Raw genomic sequence first — 22,322 nt, 5'->3', positions numbered from 1 at the left:
GCTTTAAACTTTAATAGGCTGAAGCTCACTGGCAGCCGATCAGGCTCCAGGGACCTGGGGCAGGATGTCCTGGGCAGGGGAGCTCAGGCTGAGCTCTCCAGAGAGAAGGCTGGCAGGGGAACCCCCAGGGCGCAGGCCCAGCTCTCCAGAGCTCTGGCAGCCAAGGCCCGATGTGGTCAGGCAGGAATCCTGAGACTGGCTTCCAGCTTCAGGAGCCTATAAGGGAGGAATAGTAAGTTGGGGTGACCTGGGAGAGATCCTCACTCAAGGTGGGGACCCTGAGACTGTGGTGGGATAGGGTTGCAGATAAACCCAAAGGTTAGACTCTCTTCCTGCAGGTGAAGCTCCAGCAAGGAGACACCCAAGAGGACCGAGACCTCCAGAGCTGTTTCGGGACAGGCTCTGCTGGTGGAGGCAGTGCCCTAGGCAGGCCTGCATGGACATCCCCATCAGCAGCAGAGACTTCCGCTGCCTGCAGCTGGCCTGCGTGGCCCTCGGCCTCGTGGCGGGCAGCATCATCATCGGCGTCTCCATCTCCAAAGCTGCAGCTGCCGTGGGCGGGATCTTTATTGGCGCTGCTGGTCTCGGTAAGAAGGTGCTGGGCTCAGAGAGGGACCTGGGGCGGGGGGTGGGGTGAGGGGACCACAGCCAGGTGAACAAGAAATGGAGGGAAGAGCTGGGTCATCAGGAATCAGTTGGGGAGGATAGAAGTTGGAGGTGTGAGCAAGGCAGCCATCAGGGGTACAGGGAGGGAGAGGGAGGCTGGGGTGAGATTCCCACGGCACACTGCAGGGGTGAGGAGGCGTGGAGCAGAAGCTGGTGAACACTGCTCTCGGGCCACTCCTGCTCTGGTTCCCAAGTCCCAAGCCCTGGGCTCTTGAGTTAGTGTTAGGACTCATAAGCTTGTTCCAGATGAGTTGGTAGGGGGTGGGTAGAGAAGGACAGAGGTCTCTGTGGGACCCTCCTTGAGCCCTGACAGGATCCAGCTCAGACAAAGGGTTTCCTTTTCTTTCCTGGAATGTTGCCATAGCAGATCTGTCTATCCAGGCATCTGTCTGTCCGAGCCAGGCCCACTGATATCCCCACAGTGGTGCTAGGTACATCCCACATCCCCGGGCAGAACCAGAAGCACCAGGTCAGTGGGCTCTGGCATCTGCACCTATGAACTCAGGCCAGGGGCCAAAACCTTGGGGAGTGACAGAGCAGGACCCATTCTTCCGCGACCCCCTCCCCAGCTCACTGAGGAGCCTCCGGTCCTGCCCTTGGGAGCCCTAGGGGAGGGTGGGGAACCAGAGCTGGGGGGTGCCAATGGGCCCATTTCCAGCTGCAGAGGAAGGAAGAAACCAATCTGCCATCGCCTGGGCAGGGTGGAGCCAGGAGCCTAGGCCTTCACAGCCAGTAACCCCTTCCCCCAAAGGCACCGCTCCCCACCCCCTCCTGGGGCTGGGTGTTGGGGAATGCCCCCCATTGGTGCACACACTCCCAGGCTACATTCACACACCCACAGTCCCAACCCTGCTCACTCACGCTGCTCCCATTCACACCCAGAGCCCAGCCCCAGCTTCACACAGCTCGCCTAAACAGGCTCCCTCCTCACCATGAAACCCCTCCGTGTCTCTCTTCTTAGGGCTCCTCATCTTGGCCTACCCTTTCCTGAAGTCTCGGTTCAACCTGGACCACATCCTGCCCACGATAGGTGAGTCCTCTCCCCCACCCCCACCTCCTCCAAGAACTGCGTGAGACCCTCTGTGTGTGAGTCTGCAGCCCACTGTGCAGTACAGCCAAGCCCACATGAGTGACTGTACTGGCTGCGTGTGTTAGAGATGCTGTGTATGTGTGTGTATGTTGTGTAGGCATTGTCGTGACTGCACACAGACTCCAGCCTTCCACTAAGTCCCTGAACCGGCTCAGAACACCTAGAACCCCCACGTCCCCTGATAAGTTCTTCTTCTTCCCCAAAGCCTCCGAGGCCTCCAGATAACCCTACTTCATCCCTGAGCTTCCATGAAGACCCTCTAGCTCCCTTGAGACCTCAGGACCCTAAATAGCTCCTCACCTCATCTCAGCTCCCCACATAGGTGCTCCCGTCTTCGTCAGCCCTACACACTCATCCCCAGTTCTCCCTAGGACCCTCACCTCCTTGAATATCTGCTGTCTTCTCCTTCAAGGGCCCATTTCTTCCACCTTTGTTCCCTCCCCAAATCTGCGCAGATCATGTGGGAGACGTAAAGGAAGTAGTGGAGCAAAGACAGCAGCCAGGATGGGGAGTAGACAACTGGAAGGACTTCCCTTCCTGTAGCTGGACTTGATTTGAGAATGGCTTAGTAACCACAGGGCTTGTGGTGCTCTCCTCCTACAGGGAGCCTGAGAATCCACCCCCAGCCAGGGGCAGACCATGGGGAGGGAAGATCCAGCACCAATGGAAATAAAGAGGGTAAGTTCCAGAAATTCCAGAGTCTACCTTCCATCTTCCCCTCTGGATACACAGCCCAGAGAAGCCACCATGATGGAAGTGCAAAGAGGGCTTCTCCAATCACAGGGAGGCAGAAGTGTTGCATAGTTCTTCCACGAGCTTAGTCAAAACGCTTCTTGCTCCCAGCGAGCTAGCCCCTCTGGTCCCCAAGATTTCTCTGTCAGGCCCAGTACAGCACCACCCTGCCCTCCCTCCCCCAGCCCAATGCCCAGTTATCTTCTCACTCTCCTCTCCCATAGTGGAATCCAACTCTCAGAGCTGGTACCCTAAACTGGGCATCTCCTTCCTCCTCCATCCCGCCACACTGGGAAATTCCAGGGCAAGAGTTTCTCAAAGGTGCCCCCGCCCCCAGTGTCTGCCACCCATGGTAGGATGCTGAGCACTCAGCAAAAGGTTCCATCCCAGACACTGTTCCAGGCACTTTCCATATGTTGATTTGTTTCATTCTCAGAACAGCCATATGAGGCAGGTCCTATAATTAGCCCCACTTTATACAATGGGGCAACTGAGGCCCAAATTGCCAACATCTGTTGGACCATTGAAAAAGCAAGAAAGTTCCACAAAAACATTTACTTCTGCTTTATTGACTATGCCAAAGACTTTGACTGTGTGGATCATAACAAACTGTGGAAAACTCTTAAAGAAATGGGAATACCAGACCACCTTACCTGCCTCCTGAGATATCTGTATGCAGGTCAAGAAGCAACAGTTAGAACTGGACATGGAACAACAGTATGGTTCCAAATTGTAAAAGGAGTACATCAAGGCTGTATGTTGTCACTCTGCTTATTTAACTTCTATGAAGAGTACATCATGAGAAACGCTGGGCTGGAGGAAGCACAAACTGGAATCAAGATTGCTGAGAGAAATATCAATACCTCAGATAGGAGATGACACCACCCTTATGGCAGAAAGTGAAGAAGAACTAAAGAGCCTCTTGATGAAAGGGAAAGAGGAGAGTGAAAAAGTTGGCTTAAAACTCAACATTCAGGAGAAGGCAATGGCACCCCACTCCAGTACTCTTGCCTGGAAACTCCCATGGATGGAGGAGCCTGGTAGGCTGTAGTCCATGGGGTCGCTAAGAGTCGAACATGACTGAGCGACTTCCCTTTCACTTTTCACTTTCATGCATTGGAGAAGGAAATGGCAACCCACTCCAGTGTTCTTGCCTGGAGAATCCCAGGGATAGGGGAGCCTGGTAGGAGGCTGTCTATGGGGTCGCACAGAGTCGGACACGACTGAAGTGACTTAGCAGCAGCAACAGCAGCAAGGGTTGTTTAGGGTTACTGAGTATAAGGAATGATTTCAAGACAAAATAATTTTTTCCTATTCATATTACAGTTATCCAAACTTTTCCTGCCAGACAGCCTTAAATTTCTTGTATGTATTTTCTCATGTGTTTCCATAGGTCTGAAAATGTACCCAAAACTTCAATACTTGTTGATTATTCACTGAGATTCAAAAGTTACGATCATTGTATTCTGCTAGTTGGGACACTGGGTTAGGGAAAAAAAAAAGCTTTCCAGTACTACTGTCAGTAGTTGGACCTGAGTTACTGGCCTTCCAACATTACTCTGAATCACCAGTGTGATTTTTCAGATCCTAATTTTTACCTATTGCCATAAACTATGGCCTGTAGGTCTAAACTTTCCTGCTGTCTGTTTTTTGTATGACCTGCAAGCTAAGAATGATTTTTACATTTTTTAATGTTTGGGAAAAAAAGCAAAAGAACAAAAATGTGAAAATTTTGAAATTCAAATCTCATTGTCCGTTAGTAAAGTATTATTGGAGCACAGATATGCTCTTACATTTAAAAAAAAAAAAACAAAACTCAACATTCAAAAAACTAAGATCATGGCACTCAGTCCCATCACTTCATGGCAAATAGATGGGGAAACAGTGGAAACAGTGTCAGACTTTATTTTGGGGGCTCCAAAATCACTGCAGATGGTGACTGCAGCCATGAAATTAAAAGACACTTACTCCTTGGAAGAAAAGTTATGACCAACCTAGACAGCATATTAAAAAGCCAAAGACATTACTTTGCCAACAAAGGTCTGTCTAGTCAAAGCTATGGTTTTTCCAGTAGTCATGTATGGATGTGAGAGTTGAACTATAAAGAAAGCTGAGTGCCGAAGAATTGATGCTTTTGAACTGTGGTTTTGGAGAAAACTCTTGATAATCCCTTGGACTGCAAGAAGATCAAACCAGTCCATCCTAAAGGAAATCAGTCCTGAATATTCAGTCCTGAATATTGGAAGGACTGATGTTGAAGCTGAAACTCTAATCCTTTGGCCACCTGATGCAAAGAACTGACTCATTGGAAAAGACCCTGATGCTGGGAAAGATTGAAGGCAGGAGGAGAAGGGGACAACAGAGGATGAGATTGCTGGATGGCATCACTGACTCGATGGCCATGAGTTTGAGCAAGCTCCGGGAGTTGGTGATGGACAGAGAAGCCTGGTGTGCTGCAGTCCATGGGGTCGCAAAGAGTCTGACATGACTGAGCAACTGAACTGAACTGACTGAGACCCAGGGAGGTTATGAGACTCAGTTGGGAAGTGGTGGGGCCAGAAACTAGGCCGTCAGCCCCCAGTCCTGCCTCTAACTCCCACACCATGTTGCTGTCCTGTTGAAGGGCTACTCTGACCATCCATGTCTCTTTAAACCAGGCTGCCCCCCAAGACTCCCTCCCTCCCCATTCTATCCCCTCTGACCCCAGGTCCCTCTGGGAGGCTCTGACCCAGAATCTGTCCACTCAGCCGCCCTGTCCTGGTCTCTCCCACAGGAGCCCGTAGCAGCCTGTCCACCGTGAGCAGAACCCTGGAGAAGCTGAAGGCTGGGGGCCGGGGGACTGGGGAGGGCTGAGGCAGGGGCTGAGGGGTTGCCCCCTGCCCTGTGCGCTCTTCCCCCTGCTCCCCCAGTCTCAGAGCCTGCCTGGATCCGAACGTGAGAAGAACCAGCTCCTGGAGACGCCAGACCTGCATCCGCAAAAGCCATTGGAAATGGATTCCTGTGATGGGCGGGGCTGGGACCAAGGTGTCTCTAGTTTCAGAAGGCTCTTGACCTGGATCTTCTCTCTGGATGGCAGCTCAGCTTTCTTCCCTTTCTGATCTCCTGACTGGCTTCTCTGGAATGTGGGGCCCAGTGATGCCCCAGTCCCTTGCTCCAGCCTGGCCAGGGAAGTGAGCTACAAGCCCTCGGGAACCACAGCCGGGTTTTGAGCCCTCAGCCCCAAAGGCCTGGCCCCGGGCCTCAAGAATTCACTGGCTGGATGGAGGGGCCGGACCAGACTCTTCTGAATATCAGAAGCTCTGAACCACTCCTCAGGGACAGGCCCCGAGTAGCAGTGAACCAGACAAGGGGCAGAGCTTGGAAAAACGAAGTGGCCACTGCCTTGACAGGAGCCCAGGAGGCAAGGCCGGGAGGCTTTCAGGAGGAGGCAGCTCCTGAGCTGACCCCTGTGCTGAGACTCCTGGGGTCTGACTCCACTGTTTAAGGCTTTTCAAGATCAGACTGCAGATAAGACCTCCAAGCCTTCCTCTCCTCCCTACCCTCTCACTGCTCCTGAGCAACCTAAACGCATCCGAGCTTCCAAGCCCTGGCACTGCCAAGCCCTGGCCCGTGTTCTAGATGTCCCCTACTCGTGCCTCTCTGCCTATCAAACCTCCACCTCTGAAGGCCCCCTTCCAAGTGTCCCTCAACCACAATGCCCTCCACGTCCTTTTCCACCAGCCTCTGTCTCCCTCTCTCGACACTCTCCAGACAGGTTGAAATCTCCTTTTTCACAAAACAATTACTAATTTTGTTTAAACCTACTGCCTATTGCCCTTTTCCAGTTAGCATAAGCGTAGACAGTAAATGCTCGATAAATGTCGCTGCTGCGGCTGCTGCTGCTGCTGCTGCTGCTAAGTCACTTTAGTCATGTCCGACTCCTAGCGACCCCATGGACTGCAGCCCACCAGGCTCCTCCGCCCACGGGAGTTTCCAGGCAAGAGTACTGGAGTGGGATGCCATGGCCTTCTCTGTAAATGTTAAATGGCTTCAGTTTGATGGAGAAATAATTCCCTAGGCTATCCCTGGAAAGCCACTTCAGGCTCCACGTATTCACAGGGTTTGGGGCCGCAGACCTGACCGGTGTGTGACTGTGCAGAAAACATTGCTCCTCCCTCCCCACTGCTCCTCACACGCCTGTGCCCTCAAGGTGACCTCTGAGCAGACTTCTGCTCCATGTAGCTCCTGTCCTGGTAGGGGAAAGCTCCTGTCCTGTAGCTTGTCTGTCCTGAGCAGAAGACAAGCTATGAGGAGTCTCATTCTCCAAGGATCACTGCAGATGACGCCTCCTCTTGGAAGCCTCGCCTGATTCTCTGTGCTCCATCACAGCCCACAGCACTCTTAGTGGCCTCTATTTCCCCCCTTCATTAAAGTAGGGAGCTGACAGCCAGGCACATGGAAAGTTCCCAGTGGATGTTGGAAAATTACATCAAAAGTAGCAGAGACCATCCATTGTACAGATGGGAGTTGAGGCTCTGCAGGAAAAGGAATCAAGTCCCACAGTGAGAGATTGTGGAGCCACACCTCGCATTCAGGATCCTTCTCTCTACCTGCCCAAAGCTCTACCCTCTGCTGCCCTCTGCACAGGCCCCAGGGGCCTGACCACAGTGGGATAGAGCTCCATGGATTGAATCAGTTGCCCAAATGCTGGTGGGCTGGGGAGTGTTTGGTTCCTCCAGCCCAAGGGAAGTCAACATTCCCCTCCTTCCATTTCCCTCCTTTTCACGTCCCTCCTGCCTGCCCCATGCCCCTTCTCCTTTCCCTCAACATCATCATCATGAACAATAATTCAGATCTGGTTTCCTTAATCAATAAGGAAACCCTTCCTCTGGTCCATCTTCAGTCTTCACCAGCAGCACCCCAAAGAGATGCCCAGGGGTGGATGGGGTAGAAGTGGGGAAGGGGGAGCCTGAGCCATGGGGATTGTGGTCCCCACCTCACCCACCATCAACCCTTCCCAGACATAATCTCCCCCAGGCTGGCCTATGGTATCCCAGATGCCTGACAGGGTCAGATACAGAGTAGTGCTGGGGATCAGAGTGCAATAAATTAAGAAATGAACACATGAAAAGGCGAGAGCTACGTCCATTGAGGAAGAACTGTGTGGGGGCTCAAAGGACCCTTGAAGCTCTGGGAGTTCTCCAGGCCTGGGCCTGTTTCTTCTCTTTCCCTGCCCCAGGCTTCCTGAGTCCTCCCTTCCCCCCAGTCCAGGTGAGTGTCTGCATACCTCCTTCCCAACTGACCCATCCCCCGCCCCTGACCTCCCCCACCTCCTCAACCTCTTCACAGAGTGGCCACGTGGAGTCACTGCCTTCTCCCCATGCATGCTTTGGAAGGAGGTGAGGTTGGGCCTAGCAGGCAGGGATGGTGTGGTGGGCAGTGTGATGGGAAAGCGCCCCTTCCCCTCTGAACAGATCCAGAACCCTCCATTCAGCATGGGAGTGAGGGGACAGAGAGAGGTCTTTGGACCCAGCTCTTTCAGCAGTCTATTCAATAAATGAAATTAGTTCTGTCCAGTAGCCTCACTCTGACCTCAGCTGTGGCTGTGCTGGCCAGTCTTGGACTGAGTGCTGAGAATATACCAAAGGTGGGGGGTGCTGGGTCCAGGCAGCCCCCTGGAAGTCACATCCCCACTGGGTCAACCCAGAGAACTGGAGTCTGTGCCTGTGATAAGACTCGCGTCCTGGTTCTGTGCACCCCCTCACCAGGTGAGGGGCAGAAGAGGTGAACCAGAGACTGAAACCTGGAGCCACAGTATCTTCATCCACATATGGAAGGGTAGTGGTCCCTCCCAGACCACTATCAGGAGGAAGGTTGCCTGGCATGTGATTCACAACAGGGCGGATTTATGAATGGCTAAGTGAATGAATGAAGAGAGGGTTGGAGATGCTCCTCCAGCTGAACTCCCCAGATCCTGGAAAATCAGCACCTCAGACTCCCACAGTCCTTTCCAACACAGTCTAGCCTGGAGGCGCTGGTGCCCAGCACTCCCTCCTCCCATTCCCTCCTCCACTGTCTAAGAAACCCTTACAAATCCCACCAGGAGCTGTATAAGGGGCTCACGACCACAGCTCTTTCTACGGTGCAGGATTGGTGGAGGGTGATTGGAGAAAGGGTGCTGAAAATAAGACTCATGTCTGGAAAAATCTTCCTGCTCCCACAGTTCCATCCCCCTCCCACGCCCAGGGTGGGGAATCTCCCGCAGACTGAAGACAGAGCCAGTGCAACCTACACCCCTCACTCCAGAGTGAATGGCAAGGTATCCATCCCGGACTCGGACTCCAGAAGTCCAGACTGGAGAGCGTGTGGGCGGCTGGGAGTTCACTGCCAGGCGCTTGAAAAGCGTGAAACCTAGAAACCGGGAAGGGAGAAGGGCGGCGCGGAGCTGGAGCCAGAGAGGAGAGGAGACGGTGCGAACGATGATCCGTGGGGGCTCAAAGGGAGCAGAGGAGCCGCCACGACGCTGAGAGGGACGCTCAGAACCTGCGCAGCCCGCAGCCTGCCACTGGCCCCTCCCAGTCCCTGGCGGCTGCTCCCTGGCGCCCTCCTCCCCCGCCCACCCGCTAAGCCCGGGATCTGCAAGCAGTCAACCAGGTGAGTGAGGGGGACCAGCGGCCACTGCCCTATCCAGCCCTATCAAGTGGGCGCCCCGTGGCTGCCCTGCTCTCTAGGGATCCTTCCTCCCTTGAAGGGCCCCAGGCAGAACCAACCAAGAAGTGTTCATTGAACTGGCTCAGGCAAGTGCAAGCTACAGGTGTTGGGGGAGGCTGGAGAGAAGGCAAGAGGAGGGCAGGAGAGGGGAGAAGATGAGGAGGGTAGCTTTAGAACTAGAGGGGGTATTCCAGCCAGTCCTAAACCCCAGAGGAACTGAGTAGCAGCAGACAAGAGGGCAAGGACCTGTACCTTGAGCACAGTCCTCTGGAAAGAGATGAGAACCACAGAGAGGGGAAACAGGAGAAGGGGGACGCACAGCATGGAGAGGCTGCCTTGGGCCCCTCTGCTCTGCCCTAACCCCTCCTACTCTTTAACTCAGTAAGAAACTGCCCTAGAATCCACTTCCAGTCCCCACCCAGCTGCCCACCGCACCCTCCCAAGAAAGTAAGGAGGGAATCAGAGAGAAGTGGGCACAGAGCAACCTCCAAATCAGGAGACAGATAAAGGCAGGTGACAGTGGTCCCTCTGACCTTAACCATTTGTTTAACCAACATTCCCTGGGCACCTGGGGAGACCAGGGGGATGTGGCAGTGAAGAAGGAGGATATAACTCTGATCCTCAAGGTAGACCAGTGGGGGAATGCAGACCTGGACACAGGAGTTCCCCATCACCGAGGCAAAGGAAGGCTTCCTGGAGGAAGTGACGTCCCAGCTGCGCTCTGAACTGGAGTCAGCCAGGTAAAGCAGCAGGAGCAGCATGGTCACCCGACCACACCTGGTGAGTTCAGCTCCACTCCAGCAAAATCGAGAGGTGGCCTAGAGGGATCCAGGGCTGGGAAAGCCCAGGAGGGGTTCCCTCGGGAGGGGGAAGGGAGGAGAGCTTCGTGGGGTAGCAGTGAGACTAGAGAGGAAGAGATGGGCTCTAGAGACCCCTGGAGGGAAGCGCCTACAGGGCTGGTGTCGGACAAGAGGGGAAATGTGTGGAGGACAATCCAGGGGAGGAGGAGCAAGAATGAAGCTGGGTCTCTGGCTGTCAGTCTGGGCTTTGTGGGAGAGGATGAAGTTTAAGAGGCCTTTTTCCAAGAGGAGGAGAATGTTTCCAGGGAGGAGGGTCTAGCGGGTCCAGAGCTGTGGAGAGGTCACGAACAATCTTCACCGGATTCAGCAACGAGGAGGCGGCTGGTGGCCTTGGAGCCAGCAGTCAAGTGTGGTGGCGCAGAAGCCATATGGGAGTGAATTGATCTTTGAGAAGGAGGTAAAGTAGGGGTGTAGCCAGCGCTCCCAAGAAGGGGGGGCAAGGTTAAATGGAGGCAGATGTAGGGGAGATGGGGGCTTTGTTTGGTTTCAAGAGGGAGAGGCTTGAGTGCCTCCAGGAGGAGATGCAGGTGTGGTGAGGGGGTGATGGACACTGACGAGGAAGGGGGATGTCATCCCTAGGAGCCTTGAGGGCTGCCAGAGTCAAACCAAAGACAGGGATGCACGAAGGCCCTGCTGCCTAGGAGCTGATCTTCTTTTCACCTACAAAGCTTCGCAGTTTGGGCACAAATGTGGAGGAGGCAGAAAGCTGGACCCATGCAGAGTTGAGGCATCTCTGGCAGCTTTGACAGAAGGACAAAGGAACAAGTTGCAAGACACGGTAAACTGCAAGAGGGTAAGCGAAGTGAGGCAGTGTGGGTTCTCGGGTGGATGCAGAGAGAAGCAGAGACAAGAGGCTCATGGAGAAAAAGCAGAGTTCCAGGATGGCCTTAGATCAGAGCACAGTTACAGCTGGAGGCTGTGCAGTCATGGTGAGGAGCACAGGTATAGAAAACACACAGCCTGAGATTTTTTTAATGTAATTTTATTTATTATTTCTGGCTGTGCTGGGTCGTCCTTGCTGCGCAGGCTTTCTCTAGGTGCAGTGTGCAGACTTCTCGTTGCGGCAGCCTCTCTTGTCGCGGAACACAGGGCTTCAGTAGTTTTGGTGTGGCTCTGGAGCTCAATAGCTGTGGTGCATGGGCTTGGTTGCTCTGTGGCATGTGGGCTCTTCCTGGATCAGGGCTCAAACCTGTGTCTCCTGCAGTGGCAAGCAGATTCTTTACCACTGAGCCACCAGGGAAGCCCCACACAGCCTAGGTTTGAGTCCCCACACTGCCACTTATTATCACCATGTCTGTGACCTTGGGCAAGTGACTCAACCTCTCTGAGCCTCTTTGTCCCCATCCAAAGCTGAAGATGGCAATAGCATCTATCTATAGGGTTGTCACAGGGCTTAAATGAGTTAATGATATAAAAGGCCTGGCATGCTGCAGTCCACGGGGCTGCAAAGAACTAGACATGACTGGGCAACTGAACAACAACGATATAAAAGACTTAAACCAGTGTTTGGCACATGGCAGCGCTGTACAGGTGTTTCTATAGTGGTAGCAACAGTTTAGTCAAGAGTGAGATGGCTGGGTTTCTCAGAGGTGAACGGCTTTCAGGGAGATGACACAGGTGATGAGGGGAAGGGTAGCTGGGGTGGAAGGGAGGAATTGGGAATTGGAGAGGAGGAGCCAAGGCACTAGGAGGGTGCAGGGTGAGGCAGTTGTGCAAAGGATGCCAAAGCCCCTCAGGGGATTTGCACTGGAGGAGCAAGCGTACATCCCAAAGCCTTGGAAGGAGGTGGGCAGGAAGGGCAGTCCTCTGCAGACAGTCTGCTATCCATTTCCGTGCTTCCAGGCAGACAGGTCTCCAGGGTGCTTCTGCTGGGCAGCAGCTTCCTCTCACCAGATAGGCAGGCAACGGAGAGTGTCTGGCTGGCTGGCTATGTGTTGGCCTGTGTCTTCAGCTGTCAGTGTGTAATGCACCTGTGTATGTGTTTCCAGGTATATCCAGCCACTGAGTGTACACATGTGATGTATGTGTGTATATGTGTGCACAAGCACTCAGGGATGAGGATCAAGGCCGCAGGTGTCTGACATAGGAGCTGGCAAGCCACACCTCCAGACTTCATTCTCTCTGTTCTCTTGTTTCCAGAGAATCAGCATGAGCCTGTGTGTGTGTGTGTGTGTGTGTCCATGCACACATGAGTCTATTGCCTGGACAGGGTGTAGGGGAGCTCTAGGATTGGCTAGGGCGGGGGTGGTGACAGCTCTGGGGGCTCCCAGGAGGCAGACTTCAGTTGGCAGAAGATGAGAGTTTCCAGGGTAGTGAATAAGCCGGCAATGAGTAACGGTGATGTGGGAGGTTCCCTGAGGATGGAGGTGGGATGGAGGGGGACAATGGGGAGACCAGGGGAGGGGGCTGGCCCAGACTTTCTGGGATTGAAGGGGAACAGAAGGGCCAAAGCTCAGGGAAATAGAAGGGTTCACAGTGAGGGGTTCAGACTGAGCAAATGAGGCACTTGGTTTCACATGGAGGACAGCGGGCATGGTCCAGCGCCTGATGTTTCGACCAAAGCCCCAGCCCCCTCACCCTCACCCGGAAGCTCTGGGGCCCTTGCAGCAGGAATCTGGAACCAGGAGACCTGGCAGCTGCCCCCAGTTAAGCAACTGCTCTAGAACAACACAGACATCCCAGATTCAGGGACTGGGTGGGGCAGGCTGACCTGAAGGGGTTTCAGACAGAGCCCCCCGCCCTAGGAGCTCTGCATCCACCTAACAGAGGACCACCCTCCCAGGGCCCCAAGCTTGTTGGCTGGATAGTAATAATCAATTGCTAATTTTTAAAATAATCCAACACCTCTGTACCTTCCAGTAAGCAGAAAGTCTGCTGTAGCAAAACAACATGACTTTCAATCTGACAGAGCTGGCTTCGAATCCCAGTTTTACCTGTTACAGTTGAGTAAACCATGTTCTTCTCCTCTCCCAGCCTCAGTTTCTCACTGGGTGAACTGGGTTCAGGACTGCAACAGCTCATAGGTTCATGGTAGTGTTAGTTGCTTAGTCACTTAGTCACTCAGTTGTGTCCAACTCTTAGTGACCCCATGGACTGTGGCCCACCAGGCTCCTCTGTCCATGGAATTCTCCAGGATAAAATACTGGAGTGGGCTGCCATTCCCTTCTCAGGGGTTCTTTCCAACTCAGGGCTTGAACCCTGTATTTCGGGCTGATTCTTTACCATCTGAGCCACCAGGGAAGCCCCACAGGGTCATAGTAACGATTAAACATGTTAGTGCTGGGAAAGGGCTTAGCACAGAGTCGCTATTCAATGTGAGTGCCCCTCCCCCAAAATCAGAACCCCCCCCATCCCCACCCCCGAATCAAGCAGTCAAGCAGCAGGTTGCTTCTGCAGGGTAGGGTAGTGGGAATGACTTAATCACATCCCAAAGCAAAGAATAGCCATATTTCAGATGGATATACCATTTTTTGAGATCTTTTAATATATTGGCAGTAATTTCTGAAGAGGTTTCATGCCCACCCTCACAAACCACTAGCAGCAGAAGGACGGATTCAGAGACAATCACCCAGTTCAACATTTCCCTTAACATTCACACAGCGGAGGCCCAGAGAGGGGCCCTGGCCCGCCCGCGTTGCCCCAGCAGAGCAAAGTCAAGAACCCTGGTCATCTGAGACAGAGTCCCTCATGTCTGCCTCTGCCCCAAATAGAGTTTATGGCCTGGACTCCCAAATAGAGTCCACATGGTCTCCCAGGCCGAGGTGAGGCAGGGGGCAGTCTGGCTGCCTAACCAGGGTCAGTCAGGCACAGCGAACAGCAGGGGTCAGAGCCCTGACTTTGTGGGAAAAGGCCAGGGTCTGGTCTGGCTTGGCCACAGGCTCCCTCCATGACCTTCCTCACTCCAAACTTCAGTGTCACCACTATGTAGATGATGGAATTGAACAAGATGATTTCTACAGGTTCAGCAGCTTGGGTGCTCACTAAAATTCAAGATTCAAAGCAATGACCTTCCCTCCTGCTCAGGCAATGGGGTTGAGGACTGGACTCAGGATGAAACAGAGTTTGAAGGGATATTTGAAGAGACAGCAATGGTGCAAACTCGGAGGATCCTGCTTCTGAATTTAAAGACTCCATAGAGAAGGGAATGGTAACCCACTCCAGTATTCTTGCCTAAAAAATAGCATGGACAGAGGAGCCTAGCGGGCTATAATCCATGGAGCCACAAAGAGTCAGACACGACTGAGCAACTGAGCACAATCCTAGAAGTGATGAATGTGACAATCACACATTGGCCAGGAAATCACAAATTGGCCAGGAAATGCAATCATAACATGTGCTCAGAGGGCAGAGTACCAAAACGATTTAGTGGATAGCACCAGTGACACCCACAGCAGAGCAAGCCAGAGCACCCACTGCAAAACATCACCCAACAGCCCCCCCTGGAGGGCTACAGTCCACCAGACAGAAAGGGTAGTGCAGACAGGATTGCAACAGCTGAACAACTGCAACACCGCCCTGTGTGCCCCAGATCCCAATTAGCCAGGGTGGAGGCAGCTTCAGGGGGCTTCCCTGGTGGCTCAGATGGTAAAGAATCCGCCTGCAACACAGGAGACCTGGGTTCAATCCTTGGTTGAGAAGAAGATCCCCTGGAGGAGGGCATGGTAACCCCCTCCAGTATTCCTGCCTGGAGAATCCCCATGGTCAGAGGAGCCTGGCGGGCTACAGTCCACAGGGTCGCAAAGAGTTGGACAGGACTGAGCAACTAAGCACAGCACAGCACAGGCAACTTCAGGAATCAGCCCAGCACCCATCTGCCCTTAGCCTATTCTCTGCCTAGGGTGGAGACTCTGGGAGTAGTCTGTCTTCCAGAGTTAGTGCTGCCTCCTAGGAGCAGATAAGAATCACTTCTTGGCAATTAGCCCCTGGAAGCTTAGCTCTCGGGCAGGTATTTGCTTTAGTTGAACTGAGCCATGAAATTAAAAGATGCTTACTCCTTGGAAGGAAAGTTATGACCAACCTAGACAGCATGTTAAAAAGCAGAGACATTAGTTTGCCAACAAAGGTCTGTCTAGTCAGGGCTGTGGTTTTTCCTGTGGTCATGTATGGATGTGAGAGTTGGACTGTGAAGAAGGCTGAGAGCCGAAGAATTGATGCTTTTGAACTGTGGTGTTGGAGAAGACTCTTGAGAGTCCCTTGGACTGCAAGGAGATCCAACCAGTCCATTCTAAAGGAGATCAGTCCTGGGTGTTCATTGGAAGGACTGATGTTGAAGCTGAAACTCCAATCCTTTGGCCACCTGATGCGAAGAGCTGACACATTGGAAAAGACCCTGATGCTGGGAAAGACTGAGGCAGGAGGAGAAGGGGATGACAGAGGATGAGATGGTTGGATGGCATCACCGACTCAATGGACATGGGTTTGGGTGGACTCTGGGAGTTGGTGACGGACAGGGAGGCCAGGAGTGCTGCGGTTCACGGGGTCGCAAAGAGTCAGACACGACTGAGTGACTGAGCTGAACTGAGTGTACTAAGCCAAGGAAAGAGCAAAGTGAGTTTACCTTCCTTAAGAGATACACTTAAAACACACCCTGTCTGATGCTGGCATGCTAATTACAGGAAAGAACTAAGTGTATCTCTTACCTTCCTTAAGAGATACACAAAACACACCCTGTCCCCTGCTGGCATGCTAATTACAGGAGCTTATTTACAAAGCCTGTGCCCTGTGCTTCAGTCATTCAATAAGCACTTAGCAAACCTAGCAGTGTCCTGGGTTGAGAACTTGTGCTTCGGGATCAGGACACCAGTTTTCAAATCCTGGCATGACCACTGATACTCTTGGCCTTGGGAAACTTGATCTTTCTGCACCTTAAAATCCTCATATATAAAATGGGGATATGACAATAATGCTTAATCACATTCTGTGAAAATTAAATTATGTGTTATTACAAAGTGCTCAACATAACACAACTAACTTAGTCAGCAATTTAAAAATGCTAATTTCAGATTCTCATCTAGACTTTTGTATGGCTAAGAAAGACTAGCCTGTATCAGACCAACTCACTCAATGAGGATAACTAAAAAGGCTGGATTAAACATTTAAAAATCTGTTCAAAGGCATGGGAGAGCTACCAAGGCAATTGGTAAAGGCCTTGGGCTTCACCAAGTAAAGTAAGGGCTTGAGGGGCCAAGATCTTGAAGAAAAGAGAAGTAATATTTTATTTCACTTTTTTCCTTAAGGCATTTTCCGGTTTGTAGGGGGCAATGGTGACCATGGAGTTGGAAAGTCAGAATTGGGATTTAGGGCTGAAAAAGGTGAAAGGCCCTGTTAAACACCTCCAGTTTTTAATTGGGAGCCCAAAAGACTATCTTCTAGGAATACTGGTTAAACAGATATAGACCAGACTCAGGAAGACTGAACCATAGCTCGAAATCAATGCAATAACAGATTGGGTTAGGGTGGCCTGTCCCTTCTTCAGCTGTCTGTCAGAAGCAAAAGTAAATCTTCTCTAAAAGGAGATAATATTATCCAGGGCTCAAGCTATCTCTACAATGTTGGGCATTTAATTAAAAAAGTATCTAGCATTACAGGAGATAAGACTTAATGACCCAAAACCAAGAGCGATAAAACAGACAATAGAAACAAGAGAGCCAGATGTTGGAGTTTTCGGACATGGACTTCAAAGAGTTTAATACGTTCAAGAAAATACATAAGAGGAAGTTTTTTAGTAAAAAACTGGAATTTATGAAATAGAATCAAGTGGCAATTCTAGAACTAGAAAGTTATAACAATTGAAATTAAGAACTGAATAGATGGATTTTACAGCAGAGAAGACCCAAGTGAAGACAGGATTAGTGAACTGGATGACAGATGAGTAGAATTAATAGCCAGAGAGAATCGGTGGGGGGGGGAGGGTGTGGAATACTAGAAAATATAGAGTAGTGTGTAAGGGACGTGTGGGACAATGCCAAATGGTTGAACATGTACACAATTAGGGTTCCAGAGGAGAGGAAAGAAAGAATAGAGGAAAAGATAATGGCTGAAATTTTTCCAAAACGGGCAGAAATCAAGGCAGACTGTAGAAGCATCAGGAAGACCACAGAGGATAAAGACAAAGAAAATCTCACTTTGGCACATCACAGTAAAACTGCCAAAACCCAAAGATAGTCTTCTCTGTAAAAGAAAAAAGAGCCTTGGACCCTCTAGCCACCCAGGCTCCCCTACCCTTGTCCAGTGTCAGCTTTCAAGAGTCTGTTGTGAGGCGAGCTGAAGGGCTAGACTCCATCCCTCCCTCAGGGGCTCCCTGCATCAGCCTCAGACAGGGCCTTTCCCACAGGAAGGACAATGTCGGAAAATGATGAGGTGCAGAAGGGGTGAAATTTGGGAATTTCACAGCACCCTCTGAGGGCAACAGGAAGAAACTTTTGGGATTTACCTCCACATCAACCCCAAGGTCAAAAAAAAAAAAAAAAAAAGAAACAAGATTACCTACTGTATGAACCAGACCACATGTTCTCTGATTCTGATCTCCCTTTTAGTCTAGCCACTAGACCCAAATCGACTTCCCTCTCTGAGCCTCCATTTCCTCAGTTGTAAGATGTGGCTGTTAATAAGTATCAAGCAAGTGTATCATTCAGTGATGTCGTGGATGTGAAAATGCTTTGCAAACTGTAAGTTGTTGTACCCCTTCAGCGGTTGCTACTGCCGCCTGGCAGAACCAACAGCTGCAGATTAAAGACAGCAGATGGTTTGTGCAAACAGGGAGCTTCCCGAGGAATCTGTGGTTGGTAGATGCCCTCAAGGGTCAACATACACTTTCTTTGCCAGGATTTTGGGGGTTCTGAATTCCTGCCAGTGTAGTGTGTCGGCCAGGAGCTTCTGGCTGGAGTCCCAGGAAAGCTGCTACTTTCCCTGCTGCCACTTCCCAGCATGGTGCCAGGGGAGGATGCCCTGGAGTCACCAGGTTGAGCAGACCTGGAAATGGCCTCCAAGCCCTCTAAGCTGCTTGGGCCAAGCTGATTCCCACCTGGGTCCAGAGTGACAATGCAAACTGGCCTCACCTTTGCACACCCTGTCATCAAATTCTCTCCAACTCCACTGAGTACAGGCTTTGGACTCAGGAAAGACAATTCAGGGCCTGTCCCTGAGGCCCTTCCACCTGAAGGGTGGAAACTGTTCTGATTCCAAACTCAATATGACCAACCCCCCAGATCTGAGGCCTGAGAGCCCCTTCTCTATCGGCCACCACTACAACAACATGACTAATATGGAATTCTCTCTATGTTCTTCATTGTTCTAAGCACGGATGAAGCTTAAAGCATTTAATCATCACCACATCCCATCAGGTAAGTTCTCATAATAGCCCCAATTACAGGTGTGAACTGGAGAAGGAAGTGGCAACGCACTCCAGTATCCTTGCCTGGAAAATTCCATGGACGGAGGAGCCTGGCAGGCTACAGTCCACAGGGTCGCAAAGAGTTGGACACGACTGAGCAACTTCACTCACAGGGCTTCCCTGGTGGATCAGTGGTAAAGAACCCACCTGCCAATGCAGGACACGCAGGTTCTATTCCTGGGTCGGGAAGATCCCCTGGAGAAGGAAATGGCAACCTACTCCAGTATTCTTGCCTGGAAAATCCCATGGACAGAGAAGCCTGGCAGGCTATCATCCATGGGGTCACAAAAGATTCAGACATGATTTAGCGACTAACCAACAACAATAGGCGTTAACACTGAAGCACAGAGAGGCCCTGTGTCCAGGTCACGCTCTGTTACTCATCCGGCAAGCTCATCCCCGTGGAGCATGGTTCTGATTACACCCCTCCCACTCCAACTCAGAGCCCTTTTCTGACACTTTTTCACAATTCTAGCACAGCTCCATGGCAATGATCTCATCCTCCAAGAGCCTTAATACCTGTGATTCCATGTTATAGAACAGAATTCTCAAAATAGATGTTTTAAATTCCCCAGACTCTGATGCTTCTGTATGCATTCCCAGAATTCTAGAATCTGATGATAGATCCCACAACCAGTTACAACAAGAAAATCCTAGAAGGGGATCCTAGTACCCAGTGACTGGGCCTTTAAGTCTAGATTCAACAGTACAATCTTGGGGAACTGATGGGGGTAGGATTGGTATCTAATAGAATGTCCAGTCTAGAAGGACCTGGGGCCTTGGGTCTGCTCCAGCCCAACCCATTTAGGGACTGTCCCTTCTCACTTGCCATCTAAAACCTCAGGAGCTCCTCACTGTCACAAGGTCACTCACTGGCCAGGCAGCTGGTCACAAGGTCCTGGCCTTGGATATTGGGTAAATCCATAGATCTCTATGAGCTTCAGTTTCTTCCTCTGGACAAGCTGGGGCTAGACCAGGTGGTTTCTAGGGCCTCTATTGCTCAAGGGAGGAAGCTGTCTAAATCCCAAGAGCTGCCCCTGCCGTCTGATTAGGACTACTGATCACGATCATCAGGTAATGAGCACCTAGGCACTGAGCTGAGCACTTTATAGCTATTTACTCATTTAATTGTTTCCCTGGTGGCTCAGACAGTAAAGAATCCACCCACTATGCAGGAGGTCTGGGTTCGATCCCTGGGTTGGGAAGATTCCCTTGGAGGAGGGCATGACAACCCACTCCAGTATTCTTGCCTGGTGAATCCCCATGGACAGGGGAGCCTGTGGGCAACAGTCCACGGAGTCGCAAAGAGTTGGACACAACTGAGGGACTAAGCACAGCACTCACTTAATTAGCCCAAGAAGGCTTCCTGGAGGAGAAGAGGTGGAGGGTCTGTGTCTGTCTGGAGGACAAGAGGGAGTTGGGAGGGAGAGAAGACAGCAAGAACTGCCACAAGGAAATCCAGGGACGTGGTGGAGAAGCCACTCTTCCCATGTGGGGTAAGCTGTTGCTTCCCAGAGGCAGAGGCGGGAACTTCCCTGGCACTCCAGAGGTTAAGACTCCTGGCTTCCACTGCAAGGGGCCCGAGCCCTGGTCAGGGAAGCTCCCCATGCCCTCGAGGTACGGCAAAAAAAAAAAAAAGTCTCACAGAGGCAGAGGCAGGGGCTAGCCAAGATGGCATGACCTCTGCGCTCCCAGGAACTGAACGGAGCCACAGAACCGAGGGTGGGGTGGAAAGCCCAGATGCCCGGCTGACCTCTCCGTGGCTCTCTGCCCACAGGACGACTGTGAGCTGAGCCCCTGACATGTGGGCTGGCCGCGGCCGGCGGCAGGAGGAAGCTGAATGAGTGCCCGGAGTCCCCAGGTCGATGCCGCCCCCAGAGAAGAGCCAGGGGCCCCCGGCCCGGGCGCCCGCGGGCCGCGCTCAGGACCGGCTGCCCGGCCCGGCGTCCCCGGCGCTGTTCTGCGCCTGCGGCCTGTGCTTGCTGCTGGCGGGCGTGAACGTGACGCTGGTGGGCGCCTTCGCCTCCTTCGTCCCCGGACACAACGCGCCCTTCGTCGTGGGGCCGACGCTGCTCGTGCTGGCGCTCGGCTTCTTCGCGGCCTGCTGTGTGTGTAGCCGCCGCCGCGGCCGCGCGCCCCGTTCGCGCTCGGCGGGGGCTGGGAGTTCCGGACAGGGCGGCGGCGGCGGGCGCGTGGCGCTGGAGATGGAGAGCAGCGAGCGCACGGCGCAGGACACCACGGCCGTGCAGCTTAGCCCCGCCGCCTCGGACGCGTCGTCCGGCCGCTCCAGCCCGGGCCCCGGCCCCTTCGCCCTGGACGCCCCCACGCCCGCTGCCGTCTACGCGCCGCGCGCCGACGGGGTCCGGCTCGACCTGCCCCGGGAGTGCGTCGCCCCCTAGTGAACTGGGTTCCCGGCCCTGACTTCCCCTGTCCCGGTTCCCTCCCATCAGTGCCGTTGGAGAAAAAATAGGGAGGAGGAGAAAGAAAAGAAAAAGGAATTTTTTTACGGGTCCGGGGCTGGGCACAGGTGGCCTCTTCTGTCCCATCTCTGGAACTTCCGGGGGGTGCGGTGGGGAGGGGAATGTGATGACGGTGCCCGGTGCCCGGTACTGACAGCCCTCAAAGGAGGGAGCAATGCCTTGGCCCTTTGAGTGCGGTCTGCTGGGTTCTAGTTTATCTCACTCCCCAGACGTCCGGAACTGGGCTGCTGCACCTTCCCCGCCTCCCACCCGCCACCCATGGCATTTGGGCACTGTGAACAGAGCCACCCTGAGGGGGTTAACTCAACAAGGCCCTGGAGGGGTGAGAGGAAGCGGGAGACACGACCGGTCTCAGCCTGGGCTGTCTCCTATGCCCGCCTGCTGTGAAAGGCAGCGAGCTCCCCTCCCGCTCCTCCCTGACCTCCTTGTCTCTACCCCAACCTGACCGTTTGGGATTAATGCCGAGGAGGATCTGATCTGAGCCAGATCATCCATAAGGTAGAGCTGGGTTGAGCACATTCCCATCCTTTCTGCTGGTGGCACAGACGGTAAAGAACCCTGCAATGCAGGAGACCCAGGTTCCATCCTTGGGTAGGTAAGATTCCCTGGAGAAGGGACTGGCTACCCACTCCAGTATTTTTGCCCGGAGAATTCCATGGAAAGAGGAGCCTGAGTGAGCTGAGCTACAAACACAGAGCAGGGGGTGCTGGGGGAGATAGGGAGGAGTTGTCAGGAGGCTCCTCCCACCCTGGTCTCCACCCCAACCTCACTGTGCATTCCCCCTATGCTTCGCTCTGCTCCTTAATAAAGCACCTTTGGAGTCAAGTTCTGACTGCAAGACCTCTGATCCTGAACCCTGGAGTCTGCAGTCCTCTCAGCCAGTGCCTGGTGCTTCATCATCTCAACACCAGCTCCTCTTGGAGACCTAGAAGAGAGCCCCAGAAGTGTGTGACTGTGAACAAAAGATTGTCTGAGATTGTGTGCGCCTGTGAACAACTGTGGAAGCAGATTGTCAGATTGAGGGGTGGGGGGCGCTGGATGAATATATGAGTGTGACTGTGGGTGAGACGGCCTGGCTATTGTGGATGAGATGGGGAGCGTGGGAGTATTTTGGGTGGCACTGTCTGACATCACACCTGTGTGGGAGTGTGCGTGTGTGTGTGTGTGTGTGTGTGGAGGGGGGGTGTTGTTGAGGGCTGGGTCACCCAGCAGAGATGGTGAGGGAAGAAGGGCTTCCCAGGTCTTGCAAAGCCTACACCTTTCTCGTGGCCTCTGCTGGGCTTGTAGAATCTGAGCTGTCTAGGTGGGTGAGAGCATCTGGCGTAGGAATGCAGGCTGCCTTGCAAGAGAAACAAGGGGGCTGGGGGCGGGGAGGAAGACCCTGCAACTCTGGGCCAGCTCCTCTCTCACTG

At 52.8% G+C, this 22,322-nt stretch overlaps 2 protein-coding genes across 2 annotated transcripts; both read left to right on the top strand.

The window, feature by feature from the left end:
* The first annotated feature begins 65 nt into the window (after window positions 1-65).
* KNCN (kinocilin) lies at window positions 66-6,291 on the top strand. The gene is made up of 4 exons (XM_086394035.1): window positions 66-587; window positions 1,628-1,696; window positions 2,360-2,434; window positions 5,262-6,291. Exons 1-4 carry the CDS (start codon window positions 437-439, stop codon window positions 5,339-5,341), a joined length of 375 nt encoding a protein of 124 aa, XP_086250161.1. The 5' UTR covers window positions 66-436; the 3' UTR covers window positions 5,342-6,291.
* A 13,919-nt stretch (window positions 6,292-20,210) lies between these two features.
* On the top strand, window positions 20,211-21,735 carry TMEM275 (transmembrane protein 275). The gene has a single exon (XM_086386759.1). The coding sequence runs from the start codon at window positions 20,296-20,298 to the stop codon at window positions 20,827-20,829; it is 534 nt and encodes a 177-aa protein (XP_086242885.1). The 5' UTR covers window positions 20,211-20,295; the 3' UTR covers window positions 20,830-21,735.
* Window positions 21,736-22,322: the final 587 nt, after the last annotated feature.

This window comes from Bos grunniens, chromosome 3 (assembly GCF_055505025.1).
Source record: "Bos grunniens cultivar Pamir isolate PY7600 chromosome 3, Bosgru_T2T1.0, whole genome shotgun sequence".
NCBI lineage: Eukaryota > Metazoa > Chordata > Mammalia > Artiodactyla > Bovidae > Bos > Bos grunniens.
The sequence above is the reverse complement of the archived record's forward strand: the minus strand, read 5'-3'. Positions and strand labels throughout refer to the sequence as shown.